General features: G+C 38.9%; 1 protein-coding gene across 6 annotated transcripts in view; it reads left to right on the forward strand.

Annotated features, from left to right (window-relative positions):
- The window catches only part of CMTR1 (cap methyltransferase 1), a 191,556-nt gene that overhangs the window by 97,396 nt on the left and 72,641 nt on the right, over window positions 1-21,519 (forward strand). For 4 of the 6 annotated variants that reach the window (XM_074236832.1, XM_074236831.1, XM_074236834.1 and 1 more), the window contains one exon: window positions 20,488-20,616. In XM_074236832.1, coding sequence (XP_074092933.1) covers window positions 20,488-20,616 — 129 coding nt within the window. Of the gene's footprint in view, window positions 1-429; window positions 2,696-18,406; window positions 18,535-20,487; window positions 20,617-21,519 lie in introns of those variants that run through there. The other 2 variants (XM_074236835.1, XM_074236836.1) reach the window with 2 other exon arrangements.

Genomic DNA, 21,519 nt, shown 5'->3' on the forward strand with positions numbered 1-21,519 from the left:
TAGAGAGAAGTCAGATGTGAGATGTGTTATAGAGGGAGAAATATCAAGATTTGACAACTGATTAAATATATGAGGTGAAAGAGTGAAAAGGAGACAAAGATGACTCCAAGATTATGAACCTGAGAGACTCATGTGATGGTAGCATCTCTGACAGAAATGGGAAGATTTGAAGTACGTTAAAATAGAAAAGTTGAAGAAATTCACCACATGGTGGTCTTGAGTGTAATCATTCCTTCAGACTGAACACATCCTTCATTGCCATCAGAGTAAGGGGAAGCTCTCAACTCTCCTAGTACCCCTAACATATGTATGTAATATTTCCTTTTTTTTCCTCTCTTCTTTCTCTTTCCCCTTCTCTCCCTCTCAATTTATACTATCAAAGAGCAATGTAAATTTATCTTTTAATTCTTTTCTCTTGTCCCTCCAAAGCAAAAAGCCTATTCTGAAGACTGAGCTCCGTGAAATATATGTGACTGAAGTGTACAAGGAACCTTCAACATTGATCTGGTCGGACACTGTTCAGAAGTAGCTCATTCCTGCCTTTGGGACAGAGACCTTGGTGTAATATGCTGAACTCCTGCCTCCATCATTATCTACACTGCAATCTTGTTTTCCACTGCAGCTCCTGAATTTTGGATTGTTTTCACTTATCACTTTATGGAGGATGCTTTATCATAAGTACTTCATTGCACATCAGATGAGGTTTTGGGGGGTGATTTTTTCTTTTCATTGGTAAAGCATCCACGTTGACTTTTTGAGCAAACTGTGAATTACCAAACTGCCCTGGGATAGCTAAGGTGTCTTGCTACAGGAGGAAGACAGGTATAACTCTCTTACATGGACTTAGATGTCTCCTCAATTACAAGATGTCATTTCCTAGTAATAAAATGTATCAGCAGTTCAGCTAGGCTTTGGTGTGTTTACCTTCCTTTCCTTTTAGCTCCAAGATAGCTTCAGAGCAGGTCATTGACTGCAGCAAAGCAGCTGTATCCAGGAGCAGATGATACCCCAGTAGTGAATATCAATCAGGGAGGCCAAGTCAGATCTGATTGCCTCAGAGCAGATGTGCTCTGTTAAGACCTCACACAATCATGTTTTCCTTTCTTTCTCAAAATGTGGTAACTAGACCAGTTGTTCTGTCCTGTTGCAGTACTGTTGTGGGGTTTTTCTTCCTTCAGCTGTGCAGCTGGAGTTGCCAACACTTTACCCAATGTCATAGAAATATGATCTGTCTTAAGAAATGTGTGAATATGTGTATATACATATATATGTGTGTGTGTGTGTGTGTGTGTATATATATATATATATATACACACATATATACACATATATATGTGTGTGTGTATTTAATTAATACTTAGTTTTTTATGTGACTCTCTTTTCTTTCAGAGTTTATATGTAAAAAAAAAAAGTTTATATGTAGTGGGAGGCAGCAGCCTCTATGACTGCTTATAACCTTAGCTGCTGATGACAAAATAGAGGGAAAACTTATAAAAACCAGGAAGAGAAATTCTTATTGATGGGGTCCCTCCCTGGATGTCTAAACTCTTTTTTCAATTGTTGTCATTCTTATGATTTTATATCCTCGTCTGCTCTTGATAGCATTTAGATGCATTTGGAACTGCCTGAACAATCATATACAAAAATATCAATTAATGGTTTGTTGTGAACCTGAATGGAGATTACTCATGATATGCTATAGTGCCAGTGATTTGGATAAAGTTATGGCATCCATAAAAATGTTAATAATGATATTTGTTCTATCTACCTTACAAGATTGTTGTTTTATAAAAAAGCTTTGTAAACAAAGTGTTTTTCAAATGTGAGTTATAGTTATGTCATACTTAACCAGATTCACAAATGCCACACACCTGGAAGGAGATAGCTAACTGTGTTGATAGAATAAGAATCCAAAAGGATCTAATGTGATCATAAGCCACATTAATAAAAGCTACATCAATTTTAAAAAATGTTAAACAAGAACAATTAACATTTTCTGCGTGTGTTGCACTGTTCAGTACCAGTATGGTGTTCACTGAGTCATCTTATATATGTGGAGACTCCTCCATTGGACATAGATTACAATCCCTCTGTGTCCTCAGCCTGATTCTTGCCCGTATCCTCCCATAATTCTCCAACAAGGTTCTATCCAAAATGTTAAAAGCTTCTGGGTTTTTATATTATTACATGGCTACCAGTGCAGCTTGCAGACAATCTGTTAATATTTGCTCTCCTAACTGACCTATCATTCCTTTTGACATATTGGTCATAGTTCAGAATTGGTAAGATGTTATAATCTATCTTTAATATCCATTTAAAGCCCCCCTTCTATTTCCTTTTGGGCTATTTTGATTCTCTGGGGATTATGATATTTCATGATTTGTAGCCAAAGAGAGTATTACTGGAAGAATGTTAGTAGGAAAAAGATTTTTTTAATTCAGAGATTGTAGTCACTGAAAATAGTCTCATTTCCCAAATGTCTAATCTCTTCCTTTATACTTTAGTTAGTAAACATTTATTAAAAGTCTGCTACATTCCAAGCATTGTCCTAAACCTTAGGGATACAGAAAGAGACAAAAGTTAATCCCTGCTCTAAAACCTCACAGTTTAGAGAGAATATGCAAACAACTATGTACCAATAAACTGTATTCTCAATAAACTGAAGATAATTGGCAGAATAAAGACTAGAATTAAGGAGGACTGGGAAAGACCTATTTCTTCAATGTTTACAATCTGAAATATGGGACCTGGAGGGATCTGCTCAATGTTTACAATCTAAAACATTGGTCCCGGAGGGACCTGGAGGTATAGTCTGGACAATGGGTTTTCTTCATCCACCTATTTTTCTCTGTTGTGATTGTTAGACTTACCTCTTTTGGGTAATTGTGAGGTAGAGTTATCTTGATCATTTATTATATCAGGGAATTTTATATGACCATACCATATTGGGAGATACCTTGTTAGAGGAGATCCTTTAAAAACATGCATTTTACTTTAGTGAATCAAACACTATTTTTCTAATAATCAAAAAATGAGATATTGTGTTCCCTCCACCTTTCAGAATTTTGTTTGCCTAAGGCTCCCTATTCCTGTTTTCAAGATTGAAAATAAAGGTGAAATGTTATTCAGATGGGTTATTGATGGTAGGTATCTTTTTGATGGAAAGTGATCCTCTTCCTCAAATGAAATTTAATTTCAAATTCTGTCCTGTCCTAACCAGCCTCTTATCTCCATTCTTATATGTTTCCTTTCTTTTTTTAGAAAGATTTTATTTATTTTGAGTTTTATAATTTTTCCCCCATTCTTGCTTCCCTCTCCCCACCCCCACCCCCACAGAAGGCATTCTGTTAGTCTTTACATTATTTCCATGGTATACACTGATCTCAGTTGAATGTGATGAGAGAGAAATTATATCCTTTAAGGAAGAAAAATAAAATATAAGAGATAGCAGAATTACATAAGATAGTGGTTAATTTTTCTAAATTGAAGGTAATAGTCTTTGGTCTTTGTTCAAACTCCACAATTCTTTCTCTGGATACAGATGGTATTCTCCATTGCAGATAGCCCAAAATTGTCCCTGATTGTTTCACTGAAGGAATGAGTAAGACCATCAAGGTTGATCATCATTCCCATGTTCACATGGTTCCTTTCAAACATAATGAAATGAATGTCCTATTGAAACAGAAATAGAGCTACTTAACTATGCCTTTAAACCCAAATCTTTCAGTTTTTCCTTGAATGGCCCATAGTTTATTGGCCTGTGGTTTACAGATTCCATTCTTCTCTTCCCCACCCCTCCTTCCCCTCTTTTTTCTTTTTCTTTTTTTGACAATCTGGACATTCATTTTTCTCATCCTATGCTGTCTTTTCCATTCTCTATTATCTTTCAAAGATCATTGACAATGGGCCCAACAATTGCATTTTCCTGTTCTCTTAATACCCAAGGTTGTATTTCTTCTGAACCAGGTGACTATCTCATGATCTTTTAACTTGGTTTTGGCCTTTCCAATACAATGATAATTCTTGGCAGAGTAAACAAAAGCAAAGTAAGAATTAAGCAACTTCACTGTCTACAATTGTCAAATGGTCATTGTCTCATTTACACCAAACTCTCCCTTTTTTGATCCTTTTCTTCATTATTGCTCAAACAAATCCTTCTTGTTATCTTAGCTTTCCTAGCCAGCTTCAGGTCATTATCAGTTTTAACACTCCTGCCATTCTTACAGGAACATGCTACACTTGTGTATTCATCCTCTTGGCTGTCCATTGCTTTCATCGTCTTGTATACAGATTTCCTTTTAAAATCTAAACGGTTTAGTGGGTTTTCTGTGCATTCTCTTTCCAACCCTCCTTTTTTCCTTATATTTCTCTTTGAACTTTAGGAATTTCATTCTTGATATCTTTCCATCCCACCTGAACCATCTTTACATTCTATGGGATCTTAGTTGTCTTTTCTCTGAATCTAGGATGCATGCTAGGTTCTTTTTGACTTCTGTTTTGTCTCAGATTCTAAGATAACAAAGGTGACTTAACCCTTTCCCCAGGTTCCCATTGCTTCCTCCCAACAATCATCCTACTTGTCAGATAATAAACTACTATGTGCCAGATAGACATTTTGTTGATTCTTCTACCTACTTTGAAGGATAAAATTAAGGAAGATCAAGAAATTAACTTGCTTTGTTTCTGACTTAAGGATTCCTTGAGATGTCCAGGTAATCGAAATTCTCCTTCACTGATATATCATGCCATATACTACAACTTAACTATTTCAGCTGACTATATCACTTCTTTTTCTGCATCCTTTAATCTTTACCAAAATAGTTTCTATTATGTTGTTTGTCTTCCAATTACTGATTTTTTTTCATATAATATATACCCCATAATATACCCCACTATATCCTTTTTATCATTTTTTCCAATTACAAAGATAGTTTTCAACATTCATTTTTGGTATGATTTTATCTTTTTTTTTTAAGGTTTTTGCAAGGCAATGGGGTTAAGTGGCTTGCCCAAGGTCACACAGCTAGGTAATTAATAAGTGTCTGAGATCAGATTTGAACTCAGGTACTCTTGGCTCCAGGGCTGGTGCTCTATCCACTGGGCCACCTAGCAGCCCCATGTTTTGATTGTCTTTTAAACTGATCAATATAAAAGAAGGAAGTTGTACTAGATCACCTCTAAGGAAACTTTCAACTCTGAATCTTTGATTTGCAATCTTCTGCTAAGGTTAAGAATAAGACATTTTTTGATCCCTCCACCTGCTGGAAGATGATCCAAGTATCAGCCAAGGAGGCCATCCCATGTAGTGCATTCTCTCTCTTCAGGGATGCTAGGAAGGGCATGGAAACCCCCAATGACTTCACTGCCCTCTTAGACTTTTAAGATATCTTTTTTTTAAGCAATGGGTTAAGTGACTTCCCCAAGGTCACACAGCTAAGTGTCTGAGTCTGGATTTGAACTCAGGTCTTCCTGACTCCAGGGTCCATGTTCTATCCACTTCACCTCTTAAATTTTTAATCCTGTTCTAAACAGTCCTTCCTTTACCCCAAATGAACAAGAATCTGTATGTCATATTATAAAAATGGAAACAAAAACCCAAAGCCCCTTATCTTGTTTCCTTGAGCTGCTGAGTGACTATTCCCTGGGGGGACATCTGACATTAAACAAATCATTTACATTTTGCTTGCCTGGGAAAATAAAACTTTTTCTGCCTTCAGGCAACTGAAACTAACCTAGCAGAATCCCATTGATGTGCTGTGCTATCTAAGTCTAATTAGGAGTATATTCTTGTACATTGATGCTTTGAGACCAAGTAGGGGAAGTTTGTTTGAGGTTTGGGTTTATTATTAAAGCAAATGAATTCAACCAGCTACAGTCTGCTTTTCAGTGACTGGCAGGTGTCCTACATTCATCTGATTATGTTAACCCAGAAAGGACCTGCTTTCTATAGCTCCTGGCACAGTTCACCCCAGCAATCAGATTGTATCAAGACCAATATGTGGCTAAATACTCCAATTCTACTGTATGTTAACATAATATTTTCACCTTTTATGTTAGGGTTGTTTTTGTTCCTTTCTCTACATGCTTCAGCTCTTACTGAAAGAAGAAAGCCATTGTCTTTATCACTTTTTTGCACTAATTGTCCTCTAAGGACTGTCATTGGTGGCCCTTGTAGGTTGTCACCCAACAAGTGGTTAGATTGAATAATTGGACTAAGTAGGACAAACCTCACCTCTGGTGCTAAAGGTTTTCATCTACTGGTTCTTTGGATATTTTTCTCCAAGGCAATCTGAAAATAACCCAGAAAGAGTGCTTCAGAAGTGTACTGTTCTGGGGGTGGCTAGGTGGCACAGTAGATAGAGCACCAGCCCTGGAGTCAGGAGTACCTGAGTTCAAATCTGGCCTCAGACACTTAATAATTACCTAGCTGTGTGGCCTTGGGCTAGCCACTTACCATTTGCCTTGCAAAAAAAAAAACCTAAACAAAAAGAAGTGTACTGTTCTAATAATAATCCTCTTCTCAGGATGCTACTGAGTTCTAATGATCAATTCCATTTGGCACAGAAATTGGTATAAAGATACATCATCTAAGATTATCAGGAAGTTCCTAGTCCACTTGGCCAGTCCATAGTCTAACTTTGATATGCATTAGTTAGATCCCTGGTTGGACTTCCTAGCTTTTGTGAAGCTAATATACTAATGGAATCATGGCCTTTCTCTTCCTGAAATCTTTAGCTTCTCAAAGTTTTCACAGCCCCAAACCATATTCATTTTTTTTTCAAATAGCATTTTATTTTTTCTAATTACTAAAGAAAACAAAGTAGTATTCTTTTTTTTAAGGTTTTTGCAAGGCAAATCAGGTTAAGTGACTTGCCCAAGGTCACACAGCTAGGTAATTATTAAGTGTCTGAGGCCAGATTTGAACTATCCACTGCACCACCTAGTCGCCCCAAAAGTAGTATTTTTGGATCAGATTCCATCAGTTCTTTTTCTGGATGAGTTTTTTGGGATTGTCTTGGATCATTATTTTGCAGAGAAGAGCTAAGTCAATCATCATCGTTGCACATTACTGTTACTATGGATGTTTTAGTTTTGCTCAATTCACTTTGCATCAGTTCATGACAATCTATTTCCTAGTTTTTTCCTTTTGTTCTGTTCTTTCACAGCATGACTAATATGGAAATGTTTAGGATTTCACAGACCATATTCTTAATTCAGATTAAGTTTTTCATGGTAAGGTTCCAAAGAATAAGGATAGCAGAATTTTAGAACAGAAAAGGTTCAGCCCCCTCAGTCTATAAGTGAGAAAAACAAGAGACCAATGTGACCAAGATCCCATGGTGGCAGAGCTGAAACTTGAAACACTGACAATTCCAGTGTTCTTGAAAATGGGAATTGATACAAGCTGCTATTCTGTCCACTGATGAAAGTCTCATATGTTCAAAGTTTGAGATAATACTTAACTATGGTCCTACTTCTGAGGTATTTTCAAAGTTTTTTCTTAACACTTTAGCCAAGGACCCTCAATAAAATGTTCTATCAGGTCTTTCTTCACACCATTCTTGGGGTAATGCTGCCACTGGGCTGGTCAGTGGGGACATGCTGTAGCCTCTCCTGGATATGAGGGAAGAATTCCAGCTCTGTGGGGAAGTGTACAATCTGTTCTCACCTGGGCTGGGTGCTTGAGCTGCAGCTTGCTATGTCTGCACTTTCTTCACTGAGTGGGACTGAGCCTCGGGGGCTGAGTCCTGATCCTGGTCTTTGCCCTGAAGCCACAGTCCTTCTGGGCATGGTGGACATCCATAGGACCCTTGTGATCCACCCCTTTGGCCAGCCTCTTGACCCCCCAACAATTTCCCTCACCACTGCCATTGGAACACTTCTTCTGAGCAAGCACTTAATGTGAGGTGCATCCAATGCTGCCCACTTTGACGTCCAAGGATACTACCAGGATGCCACGGGAGTTCGGGGCAAGCACCCATGAGCCTGGCATTTTGTGAAAGTGGGTGCTTTGAGCCTACCATCCAGGATGCTGGATACCTGCTGCTGGACTTTAGGGTGCTGCTGGGAAAACTGGCAGAGCTAAGAACTTGACCTTGTCCTAGGTTTCAGGCTCTGAGTCAGGACAACACCAGGAAAGAGCACTCTGATCAGGAGGGACCACGGTGCAGATGGAGAGCAGAGCAGGCCATGGAACAAGCTTGACCATGCAAAGAGAGCTAAGTCAAGACCAAGATTGGAGATGTTCACAGCTGACCATGAAGGCCACTGACCTCAGCCTACCACTGGTGCTTGGGTCTTCACTTTCCAATACTGACCCCAGCGTATTTGCCCTGTCTCATTAACCTCCCAGAGTGTCTCGCAGGAACTTGGAAAGGCACCAGTACCTTGAGTTGCTACTGGGAAGCAGCTGATAGACTGGACAGAACCTGGTGAAGAATGTCCACCTTCAGCTGTACCAAAAGGGTGTGCTTTTGGGGAGAAATTCTAAATCTGGCTTGTCCAGACATGGAACTAGCTGGTGGACTGGGTAAGATGTTTGAGACCCTACACTGTGCAGTTATTTACAGATTCTGATGTCACTCTGTTGACTCCAAGCTTGCTTTTGTCTTCCCCTACCCTAGTTGGAGATCTCATCAAATCTCAACTCATCTTTCACCTTTTCAGGGACTCGAGGTTTAGGGGTGATAACTGTGTCCCCTATTCTCCTTAGGTTTATTATTTTTAAACTCCTCTGAGAAACCCTTACAGATGTTTTTAGACTATCTGGGGAAGCCCAAATTTTCTACCCCCTAAATCTAAATTCAGAAAACTGAACAGGATTTGACTTCCCTCCTTCACAAAAGTGAAATGTTCAAGCGAAAAGGTGAAACCCCTCATCGTAGGTCTATGTCCTTCTGCCAAATAGATAAAATATTCTGTGAGATTCTTGAGGTTCTCTCTCTACCCAGGGTCAAATAAATCTTGTGTTTATACAATAGAAATATATTTTGTCCTATATCTGCACCTCTTCAAAGTGCTTATTTTCCTCAGATTGAATGGAAGCTGCCTCCTCCCAGTGATTAATTGTACTGCCAGCAAGCAGACAAGTTGATTTGAAGTATGAGGACTTGTGATGGTGAAACTGCTCTTGATTCTGACTCATAGTATTAGGAAGAGAAGATAGAAGAGACATGAGAGATGATGTAATCATTGGATGGTAGGATCACAGACCTAGAGCTGAAAAAACCCATAGAAGTCATTGAATCCTCCCAATTCCTACATTGGACATAATGAAGAGACCAGAGAGGGCAGTGATTTCCCCAAGGTAACACAGTGAGTTAGCTTCTAGGTATCTCAGTGCTGCTAGTAGAACTCTGAATGCATGACCAGTCATGTTCCAGTGTCTTGGATACTGCATCCTGCAATTCTTTGTCTCCTTTAAAAAAGTTTTATTTCTTCGTGGTTTCTCTGTGTGAATGACTAATGCTATTTCTGAGTACAAATTCCTAACTCTCAAATTCATTCATTCTTAGAAAGCAATTATTCTCTTAATGATTTTATGGCAAATTAGCTAAAAACTTTTGGATCTATTCTAATAAGATTTATTGAAGGATATTCTTTCTAACCACCTGAGATCTCAGAAGGGCTGAAAATGGGAAAATTATGGTTACTAGAACTTTTATCTCCAATAGAGGTCCCTAGATCTTAGTTCAGCTTGTGGAAGGTAGCAGCTTCCCTATGGGACTTGCAACACCACCAGGCTCTTAGGATTGGCAACACCCTTGATAGAGTGCTTATCAACAGAGACAGCTTGGCAATGTTTTCTTTTGATACAGAAAACATGCTTTCCAGAGATTCAATGACAGGATTTGGCTAAATGTCATGGCAGTTTTAAGATAGCAAGTCTTATCTCTACTCAAAACCTTTTAGTGAAAGGATGCTGAAATATGAAATATTTATAATGCTAGGAACTAGGATTATGTAAAGACCTCCAAACATACTTTCTTTTTGGACCAGACTATAATTTCTTCAGTAGTATGAAACTCTAGTATCTGTTCCACAACTTACAGTCTTAGAGAATTACCTGGGAAACTAAGTGGCTAAGTACTTAAGTATGGGTCAGAGGTATGAACTCAGGACTTCTTGAGGTGGGCTCTTGGGAATGTAAAAAAATATATAGTAGAAAGCAGTAGGTCTGGGCAAACAAGCAAATAAAAACTGGTGGGTGGATCCTAATAGTAATCCTAATAGAATAAACATCTCTCTGAATAATTTGACCTTGGCCAAGAAAATCAGCCTTGAGGCAAGTTCTTTGATTAAAAACAAAACCAAGGGGCAGCTAGGTAGCTCAGTGGATAAAGCACCCACCCTGGAGTCCAGAGTACCTGGGTTCAAATCCAGCCTCAGACACTTAATAATTACCTACCTGTGTGGCCTTGGGCAAGCCACTTAACCCTATTTGCCTTGCAAAAACCTAAAAAAAACAAACATAAAACAACAAATGGAGCCTTTACTCAAGTGATATTTTCTAGCAAGCAATGCAAATTCATTTACAAAGAAAGGGTAATATTTGCAGCTGCAAAAATCCTAAATAACAAACACTGTCCTTCTACACATTATCAAAAGGATTATAGCTGCTACAAAGCAGACTTTATAGAATATATTTGTAGTAGTCACAATTTAGTTGGATAGAAATGGATAGAAAGCCAAGGGAAGACTTGTTTTTTAGACAGTAATGGTCCCTGTTCACAATAGTCTTGTTTTATGTGATGTTGCATTTGTGGCCTTTGTTCATCAATCCATTTTCTCTTCCCAATCACTCTTCTATGCAAAACTTACCTTCAGAACCCTGTAGATCAAAGTAATGATGAAAAAAAGTACTTCAGCGCTCCTATTTTTCCACATTTCCAGGAGACAAGGCTACTCCATAGTGTCCAGTTCCATAGTCTACTGTTGATCTCTCTTTATTCTTACCTTCCACCACCCCCTTCTACAAATGAGCAAGCAAGAACCATTCCTCCCTCTAAAGAAGGAAAGGGACCTCTTGTGGACCAACACATTAATAGTCACAACTTGTTTCTTCAATTTTTCATCCTTCCATCATGTGTCTATCTCCATATTGAGATCTAGAAAGGATCTCAGTTTAGAAAGGGCAAGGTCATCCCGGACCCTGCATCCTGGACCATCACCAGTCATCTTGACCTTTTGTCTTGCCACTGGATTCCAATGATTCTGGAGGAGAGAGGGAGACTGATGACTGCAGTTCTGCCTCACTTAAATCCAATTCAGATCAAGACAACATCTTCATATGTTATTGCTCCTCTTTGAGAATGTAGAATAAATAATAGCATCAATAACCTCTACACTATTAAAAAAGTGTGCAATGACTAAAAAATTAATTCCCTCAATATCTTGATATAAGAAGGATCTTGGAAATGTCATAGAATCTCAGACTTGAAAGGGACCTGAGAGATAATTTAGTTTAATCCATTCTTGAACAGGAACCACCTTTACATTTTCTAGAAATGTGAGCCAACTTTGAAGAGCTTGAGTGAAACTCATCGCCTCTCAAGGCAGTCTACTGCACTTTTGGAGAGACCAAAATTAAGGAAAGTTCTTGAAGAAACCTTTCTGTAACTTCTTAAATCAATGGTCTTAGTTCTAAACTTTGAGCCAAACAACATGAGTAACATAAGAGTAATGATTTGTTATTCCATCTAAATAGATTTGAATGGGATAAAGTCTGATATTTCTTTCTGTTTTTTTTACTTAAAGATTTTATTTATTTTGAGTTTTACAATTTTCCCCCTAATCTTACTTCCCTCCCCCATTTCCCCCAGAAGGCAATTTGCCACTCTTTACATTGTTTCCATGGTATACATTGATCCAAATTGAATGTGATGATAGAGAAAGGAAGGAAGAAACATAAGGTCTGATATTTCTTCATGAGAATATTATAAATTAGAATAAACTGAGCTATGGGTTATGTCTCTTCTGCCCCTCCTCCCCTGACAAACAACTGGGATGTTGGTGAATGTTATCATGACCTTGAAATGTAAAGAGCAAACTGACTTTTACTCCTTATGTACTGAGTCTGGATGTCCATACATGTATCTCTGTTTGGATTAAATGCTTTTCTTTAAATTAGTTTATGCACTCAGATTGTGAAGATCACATTCTTAACTAATGAGAATGGGTCAGTAGGGGGGATTGAGTTAGGAATCATATGTATACATATACATATATATGTATACATATACATATATGTATAGACATATATATGTACACACACACACACATACACACACACACACACACACATATATATGTATAGCTTCTATTGTCCGTGTCTCCTGGCCTCACTCTCCCATCTGCATGGTTGAGTTGATGGTTGATGGCTGCTTCTGGAGAATCAAATAAAGACTTTTTTCTCTTCATACCTTGAGAAATCTCCAAAAATTTTTAAAGGGGGTTACATATCACACAGATTCAACAAGAATTTATTAAGTTCCTACACATGTAAGAATAATGACCAGTCAGAATAAGTATGGATTTTCTTGAAATGTGAGGAGGAAGGATTGCAATCAATATTCAAGACATGGCATGCTGTTCACCTCCATTCCCCAGTAAACTCAGTCCTTAGTGTCTATCCTCTTTTCTCCTCTTTTCCATTGTGCTCTTCTATTGCTAATGAACTCACTTTCATCTTAATTCTTTGCCTTGCATATTCTAACATCTTCTGGTTCCCAGTGAAATCTAGCTTTCTTTTGAAGACACCAACATTCCTAGGCACCCTTTCCAAATGTAGTTGCTTCTTCTCTCATACCTCTTGATACATAGGGCCAGGGGCAAGAATTGGCATACTTCTTGCAACTCAGTGACATTTTGAGGTCCCTCCTTTGCCACCATCCTTTAGCAACCACTTCTCATCTAAATTTTTATTCATCTCAGTCAGGTCTCTGTGATCCAGGTTCAAACAAGTATGCAAGTAAGAGAAAGTGAGATTTGTACCTACAAAGGAAACATTCAGGAAAAGTCCCATGAAAAACTTTTTTTTTTTTTTAGGTTTTTGCAAGGCAAATGGGGTTAAGTGGCTTGCCCAAGGCCGCACAGCTAGGTAATTATTAAGTGTCTGAGACTGGATTTGAACCCAGGTACTCCTGACTCCAAGGCCAGTGCTTTATCCACTACTCCACCTAGCCACCCCTTGAACAAGATGTAGTTTATGATTGTAATGGAACATTATTGAGTTATCAGAAATGACAAACAGGATGATTTCTGAAAAACTTGGAAAGACTAAATGAATTGATGCAAATTGAAATGAGCAGAAGATCATACTGTATATGGTAACAGCAATATTATATGACGAAGAATTATGAATTACTTGACTATTCTCAGCAGTGTAATAATCTAAGACAATTCTGAGGAATTCATGACGAAGAATGTTATGTGCTTTTAGAGAAAGAATTCATGTTGTCTGAATGCAGACTGAAGCTCACTGGTTCTTTCTGTCTCTTTTTTCCCTCCCTCTCTTCCTTCTTTCCTTCCTTCCTTCCTTCTTTCTTTCTCTCTTTCTTCTTCTTTCCTTATTGTTATTTTGTGCCATGGATCTCTTTGGTAGTTTGGTAAAATGCACAGACTTCTTAGAATATTTTTAAATGCATAAAATAATGGGGTTATAGAGGAAAGCAATTATATTGAAATGTTATAAAAGTTTCTGAAAAAAGTTAATCGGCCCCTGGTCTACATTAATTTCTATGGAGCAGAACATTTAGATGCCACCATCAAAACCGATTTATTGCCTTGACATAATCATTTAACACTCAATAAATGAAAACTTTTTTTCAACTTCATGCAAAGATAGTTTTCAACATATATTGTTGATAAACTTTTGAGTTCCACATTTTCTCCCTGATTCCCTTCCCTCTTCCCACCCCCTGACAGCAAGTAATCTAATATAGGTTATACATGTATAGCTATGTTAAGCATATTTCCATTAGTCATGTTGTGAAAGAAGGATCAGAACAATGAAGGGGAATGAGGGAAATGAGAGGGATAAAAACATAAAACAAATTCTAAAACTGAAAATTGTATGTTTTGATCTGCTTTCAGACTCCATAGTTCTTTTTCTGGATTTGGATGATATTTTCTATCACAGGTCAAAAGAAAATATCTGAATCAGATATAGGCAATATTCACAAGTATAAATGTATCCTTGACTTCATGTGTCAGAACAGTTCATACATTTAGTGATGGAGGGAGAAAGATGGATGTGAATTGTTGAGATGATGGAGAGAGTTCTTTTCTTGTTTGTTTTATTTCTCCTGGTTATCTTTGTCCTATGAATGCAGGGGTTCTTTACCTTTCTGTGTGTGCCATAGACCTTTTTGACAGTCTGGCAGAGCTGATGGACATCTAGTCAGATAAATGTTTTAAAATGCATAAAAATGTATAGGGTTACAAAAGGAAGTACTGAAATACAGTTATCAAAATATAAAAGCAACAAATGCATGGACATTATGCTGTACAACTTGTTAGACTCTACAGAACAGGTGTGATTTCCAGACTTCCAGTATCTAATGACTATCTCCACTTATTTTATCTTTTCATTTAATGCTATTTTATTTTATTTTTCCAATTACATGCAAAAATAGTTTTCAACATTCATCTTCTTGTAATCTTTTGAATTCCATATTTTAAAATCACTCTCCCTTCCTTTTCCCTGTGCTATTGCAGTGAGTAATGTGATATAGGGTTTAACTCCATATTAGTCATGTAAAAGAAGAATTAGGACTAAAGGAGGAAAAACCCATATATTAAGAAAAAACCATAAAAGAAGTTTTAAATGTGAACATAGTATGCTTTGTTCTGCATTCGGACTCCTTAGTTTTTTTTCTGGATGTGGATGGCATTTTCCATCACAAGTGTTTTAGGATTGTCCTTGCTCACAGAACAGCTGAGAAGAACTGAGGCCATCGTAGCTGATCATTCAACAATGTTGCTATTACTATGTTCAATCGTCTAATGAATCTGTTCACTTTACTCAGCATCAGGTCATGTGAGTCTTTCTAGGTTTTTCTGAAATCTTCCAGTTCTTTATTCCCTATAGAACAATAATATTCTGTAACATTCATATACCACAACTTGGCATCCCCTCAATTTTCAATTCTTTGCCACCACAAAAAGAGCTGCTAGGAATATTTTTGTACATGTAGGTCTTTCTCCTTTTTTTTCTCTTTGGAATATAGACCAGTAGTGGTATTGCTAGATCAAAGGGTTTACACAGTTTTATATAACCCTTTGGGCATAGTTACAAATTGCTCTCCAGAATGGTTGGATCAATTCAGAACTCCATCAATATCCCAGTTTCCTCACATCCCCTCCAACATTTATCATTTCTCTTTTCTGTCATTTTAGCCAATCTTGTAGGTGTGAGGAATACCTCAGAGTTGTTTTAATGTATATTTCTTTAATCAATAATGTCAGAGCATTTTTTCATATGGTGATCAACTGTAAGAGCCTGAGTCTTGAAATCTGTGAACTTTAGCCTGAATGCCTGTAAGACCCTGAATGTGGAAACCAATGAACTGTTGCCTAAATTCTGCCCCTAAGTCCCTGCTTGGTCAGCTAGCTGAGTTTCAGCCAGATCAGCTCCTGAAGAGTCTCCCTGGTCAGCTCTTGGACCATGCAGCAGTGGGGCTTCTCCGAGGACCTGCATCCAATAAGAACACACTGCACCATCTCAAGACAATCTGCAGGCAGATGCTTGAAACTCCCCTACCAAACCATATATAAGGTCTCTCCTCACTTTATTTGGGGTTCCAGGATCCTAGCCCTGACCTAGGACAGAACCCTAGCTCGAGCTAGTTTAATAAACCCTTGCTATTGCATCTTCATCAAGTCAAGTGCCTCTGTTCTGTAATTGGGGACTTTTCTCAGACCCTAACACAACAGCTTTAATTTCTTCATATGAAAATTGCTTGTTCATAAGCTTTGATGATTTATCAGTTGGGGAATGTTTTGTATTCTTATAAATTTGACTCTGTTCTCTATATATTTTGGAAATGAGGCCTTCATCAGAAACACTGGCTGTAAAAACTTTTCCAACTTTTTGTATTCCTTCTAATCTTGGTAGCATCGGTTTTATTTGTGGAAAACCTTTTCAATATAATGTAATCAAAATTACCTATTTTTTCAATTTATAATGTTCTTTATCTCTTGTTTTGGTCATTAACTCTTCCTCCTCCATAAATCTGACAGATAAACTATTCCTTTTTCTCCTAATTGGCTTATCATCCTATATGTCTATATACTTTATCCATTTTGACTTCATCTTAACTACCTCCACTTATTTTATTTTTTTAGGGTTTTTTTTGCAAGGCAAATGGGGTTAAGTGGGCCATGCAGCTAGGTAATTATTAAGTGTCTGAGGTTAGCTTTAAACTCAGGGCCTTCTGACTCCAGGGCTGGTTGGTACTCTATTCACTGTGCCACCTAGCCACCCCTACCTCCACTTATTTTAAAAGCTATTCTATACATTCTGAAATTGCAAAAAAAAAAAAAATGGACAGCATATAATGAAAAACTACCAGTTTTCCTGAGTTGCTGTTACATTACTACTGTAGGGAAATACTTTATTAATATTGTTTGAGCTCATGCCAATTTATATGGCTAACCTGAAATCATAGGTCATGCTGACCTCAGAGACTCTAGGGAACCCAGGTCTTGGCTTCCCCAATAGCTTGTGATTTGGCTTCAACCAAATTATATTGATTACTTGCAATGTGACCCTGGGCTAATGACTTAACCTTGTTTGTCCCAGTTTCCTCATCTGTTAAATGAGTTATAATAATAAAGGGCAAATCACTAATAGTTTTGGCAAAAACAAAGAAAAACCAAAAAACCAAAACATCAAAAAGGGATCACAGAAAGAAGTCGGACATGGCTAAATGTTTGTATTTACTTAATGATATGCATCTCATACAACTTTACTCTTTCCTGGAAACTACCTAACCACCTCCTTGTCTGAGGCTTGTCCTTATGACAATTTTGAATTTTATCTGACTTAACAATGAACAATTTCAAGGGTAGAGCCACACTCTTCTCCTGTCTTTTTTCCCTTTGCCAAATGGCTTAATAAAACTATTTTTTAAAGTCTTGGAGTTTATTTTTAACCTGATGCTACCTCTGTGCTTTGTGAGACTATCTAATGAGACAACATACACAGAAGCCCTTTGAAAAGTATTAAGAAAAATTCAGTACATGTGTTTTTGTCACATCTCTCAGAAACAAGGGGACTTATTAATTAAATTCTAAATACTTTTGCTTAGGGAATAAAAAAAATCTATAGAGACAGAGATCCATCAAGCTTTTGAAAACCTGACTCAACTTTTCTGCTTTCAGTTTATTGTATTCAAGAACAAAGACAGAATTCCTTTGTTATGAATTAACAAGAGTACCAAGTTTAGGTAATAAATTTTTGATTCATCAAATAGAAATACTGTGGTTTACTCTCCCCTAAACCATTCAAATTGATTAAGGATTGAGAGCAAAGTGGTACTCCTGATACTTGAATAAATCATTATTATTCAAATTCCTTTAGATTGTGAGCTCCTCAAGGGCAAGGATTGACTTTTACTCAGTCACAAAGTACAAAGGTTTGTTTTTATTCAGTCGCTTCTGACTGACTCTGTGGCAAGAGATACATGGTTTTCCACGTCCTTTTGCAGCTCTTTTTCCAGATGAGGAAACTGAGGCAAACAGGCTGCAGTAGTTTGCCCAGGATCACGCAGTAAGCTACATCTGAACTCCAGGCTCGGCACTCTGTCCGCTGCTGCCTATTGTTTAATTGATTGCTTTTAGGGCGGATTCTTCCCTAAGCATTTCCATTCACAATGAAACAGAACTTCAGAACAGGGCATAATTTCTCAGAACTGATAAAACTTGGCAAAGTACCTCATTCAGATTAGGCTATTAGCATACACATTTATGGTAGCTGTTTTTTGTGATAGCAAAGACTTGGAAACAAAGTAGAGGTTGGAGTGCAGGAATGTAATGGGGGAAGGAGAAACATTTCTTTTGATCCTCAAAACAACCCTAGGAGGTCTCTCTCATGATGATCCTCATTTAACGGTTGAGGAAACTGAGGCAGGCAGCATTAAGCAGCTGGCTCGGTCACACACAAATTGCTGCATTTGAACTCGGATCCTTCTGGTTCCAGACCCGGTAGCATCTCTCTACTGCACTAGCACAAGTGCACGGTGGAGGAGGGGGGCGCTTTAGGGAAGAGAGCATGCCGCGGGACAGCTTCTACGGGACGGGAGGGGAGGGGCCCGCCAACCTCCCGCTGGCGTCATCAGGAGGCGCCGCGGCCGGGGCGGGTGCGTGACGTCATCCATCCCGCGACGGGGGCGGCTTTTGTGAGGAAACGAAAGTGGGGCCGAGCGACGGCGACGGCGAAGGCTGCGGCGGCGGAGACGCGGCCTGGCGGCCCGACGGCCCGACGCCCCTTCCCCCTCTCCCCTCCCGGGCAGCTCGCCTCCACCCCGCAGAGTGAGTGCTGGAGCGCGGCCCGGGCGGGAGGGAGTCGGGGCGGCTCGGCTTCTCCTTCTGTGTGGCCCGGCGCCCGCCCAGTGCTTCCCTTCCAGGGCCCCGGCGCTCTCTCGGGCCTCTCGCCCGACCCTCATGGCCCCTCGGGCTCCCCACACTGGCCCCCATCTGCTGACCCTCCCCTCCTGCTCCTTCTTGCAGTCTTTCCTGCCCTCTCCCCGTCCTGCCCCCCGTCACCGTCACCTCCGTTCCTCTTCCCCGGTGTTTCCTTACCTTTATTATCGAGGCCCTCCTCAGTTTCTGGCAGCATTTCTCCTCACCCTCCACTAGCCTTCCCAGAGCCCCTTGGCCTTCACATTTGATGCACTACTTTGGAAATGGAGGAGCATCATTTTTTCCTCTTGCACATTCTTTTGGGGATGGATGGGTGGAAAAGGGGTTGGGAAATGTGGTCTAAGTGGAAACCGGAAGGTTTTCCAAAGAAGTTGACAGTAAACAGGAATTAAGAACTCTTTTTATTTTTCCCCACTCAGACTGGGATAAAGTAACTCATCTCATGTATTTTGTTATTGCGTTTTCTGTCAGGGCTTTAAATCCCTCATCTGTGATAGGAGAAGATTGGATAAAAAGATCTCCAAGGATCCTTCCAGCTCTGACATTCTAGAATTTTAGGATCGCTTCTATTGTTCAAACCCCGACTTTTTCCCCCTCTAATTCTTCCCCCTCCCCCCCATCTAGATATGAACCAGTTATGTATTTCTTTTCTCCTTTCTCACATCTGGAGCCCTTAGGGTTGATTGAGAGGAGTTTCACCTAGTTAATCCCTTAACACCTGACATCCTTTGGGCTGCTGTGGGAATAGTACCATAGACAGGATTATCCCCAATTCCTCCCATAACAACATCCTTGAGAATTTTGGGTGACTCTTGAGGCTCCAGTATTGACCCTTCTTTACTACTCACCTCAGACAGTTTCTGCTTGCTTACCCCACCTTCCCATCTATACCATTGAAGTGGAAAAGAGCTGTCTTATATCCAGGAGGGGATGAGACTGAAACTGGCTAATCTTAGGGGAAGAGAGGTATTTTCTGACATGGGTAAAAGTGATAGCTAATCCATGGTCTGCTCACCTTCTTGCTAATGCCACTTGCTCCCAAACATATGTCTGCTGTTTAACTTGCCTTGTTTTCTGTCTGACTGGGCTATGTGGAAGGCTTTCTGGAATATCAGCAATTTATGGATCACAATATGTTAGACTCCTCAATAAAGATAATTATTCTGTTAAAATATTGCCCGTTTTCCTCTCACATTTTTCCCTTAGTATCTAATTGTAAAATAATAGTGACTTGATGTGTATTTCCACTTTCTAAGCCATTTGTGTTACTGTGGTGTTGCCAACATCATGTCCAAAGAACTTCCTATACCATTGACATTAAAATCAGTCAGCCAAGGGATAGAATGCTTCTACTGTTGTCATCTCCTTTGTTTGCCTAAATTCACCTTGATAGAAACCAAAAATCAGTCAACAGTAGTGAAGATATCCAGTTTTTGCAGAGCCCTTACTGTTAGTAGATGTAAATTTATTTGTCTTTATCATCCAAACAAGCAGATTGAATCATAAGTACCATTACTGTGTTTTAACAGTAGGAAAAAATATAAACTATGTGAATATTGAGATGGAGAGTTGTTTGGATCAAGAACCTGGTACTGACAGTCACTTCTAGGTCTGTATTGCATTTTTTAAAATATACATAAATCTAATAATTATTAATAAAAATCAGATCCTTGCAGGCATCTTCCCTGAGACTCTAAAGAAAGGTCCTAGGCTCTGAAAGACGATTGGAAGTATCAAATTCTTTTACTTATGTGGTTTATGTATTTGTGCCCTCAAACTTTTATCACCTCCTGTTCATGTGGCTTTGAACCAGAGGGAGTTAACTGCCATTTGTGGTTGCAGTGACGATGAAGAGAAGAGGCGAAGGGGAGTTCAGCAGCCCCCAGAAGAAAAGAGCTGCTGAGTTGGACTTGACCCTCAGTTCCACATCTGATGAGGAACCCCTTCCTCTTGGCAATCATGGCCCACAAGGTAAGACTGCCAACGTGATGTAAAACCTGACTATTGGAAATACTACTGACTGAGCACTTGGAATATCTATAGTTTGTTATCCCCTGTGGAAAACTGGATCATTTTTTCAGAGAGAAGGAATTTAGCAGTATTCTTTTTTCTAAGACTGGAGTAACTTCCTTTTTCCTGCTGCTGTTTTCTTGATTGAAGAATGGCATTACCTATAGATCTGAGTTGAATGTTTTAAGAATTATCTCTGTTCTCTAGGTCTATTAGTTTCTAGGGGACATTTCTTTTGTTCTCTTCTCAATGTGATGATGAGCAGTGAATGCTGTATGTCAAACCAGGTTCATTGATGAATCTGGGGAGAGGGAGAGAGATGATTAGTTTGAGGGATCTGGTATCATTCCTTTCAGCTTTTAACATTTGTTTACTCATTTCCTGAATAGCTACAGTTAAAAGTGGTAAACAGTATTGGAGCAACTGTGTTTTCATTGTTTTCATTTATCACAAAGTATCACACTTTGATCTGGTTGGAACCATTCTCTCTCTCTCTGTCCATTTTTAGTGTAGAAATTTACAGCTTCCATTTTCTTCATGAAATTTTAATGCCTGGATATACTTCAAATATCAAACACATTAGGAAACCAATTTGTAATTGGTATTATTTGCCAGTAACTTCATGTTTTGAATCCTCTCTTGAATCACTGGTAAACTGGAATGAAATTTGGTAACAGATTGGTGACCAAAAGGGTATGATGCACCAATAGAGGGTGGTAGAAAATACATTTTACTAACAAATGCCTGGCCAATTGAGAGGCAGTTTCCCATCAGATGGTACTGAAAGGCTGGTCCAGGGAAGAGAAACTTGACAGGCAGTAAAAATAATAAAGCAGTTGGTGTGGCCATGGTCCAGGCTAAAAG

The sequence above is a fragment of the Macrotis lagotis genome, chromosome 5 (assembly GCF_037893015.1).
Source record: "Macrotis lagotis isolate mMagLag1 chromosome 5, bilby.v1.9.chrom.fasta, whole genome shotgun sequence".
NCBI classification, from domain to species: Eukaryota; Metazoa; Chordata; class Mammalia; order Peramelemorphia; family Peramelidae; genus Macrotis; species Macrotis lagotis.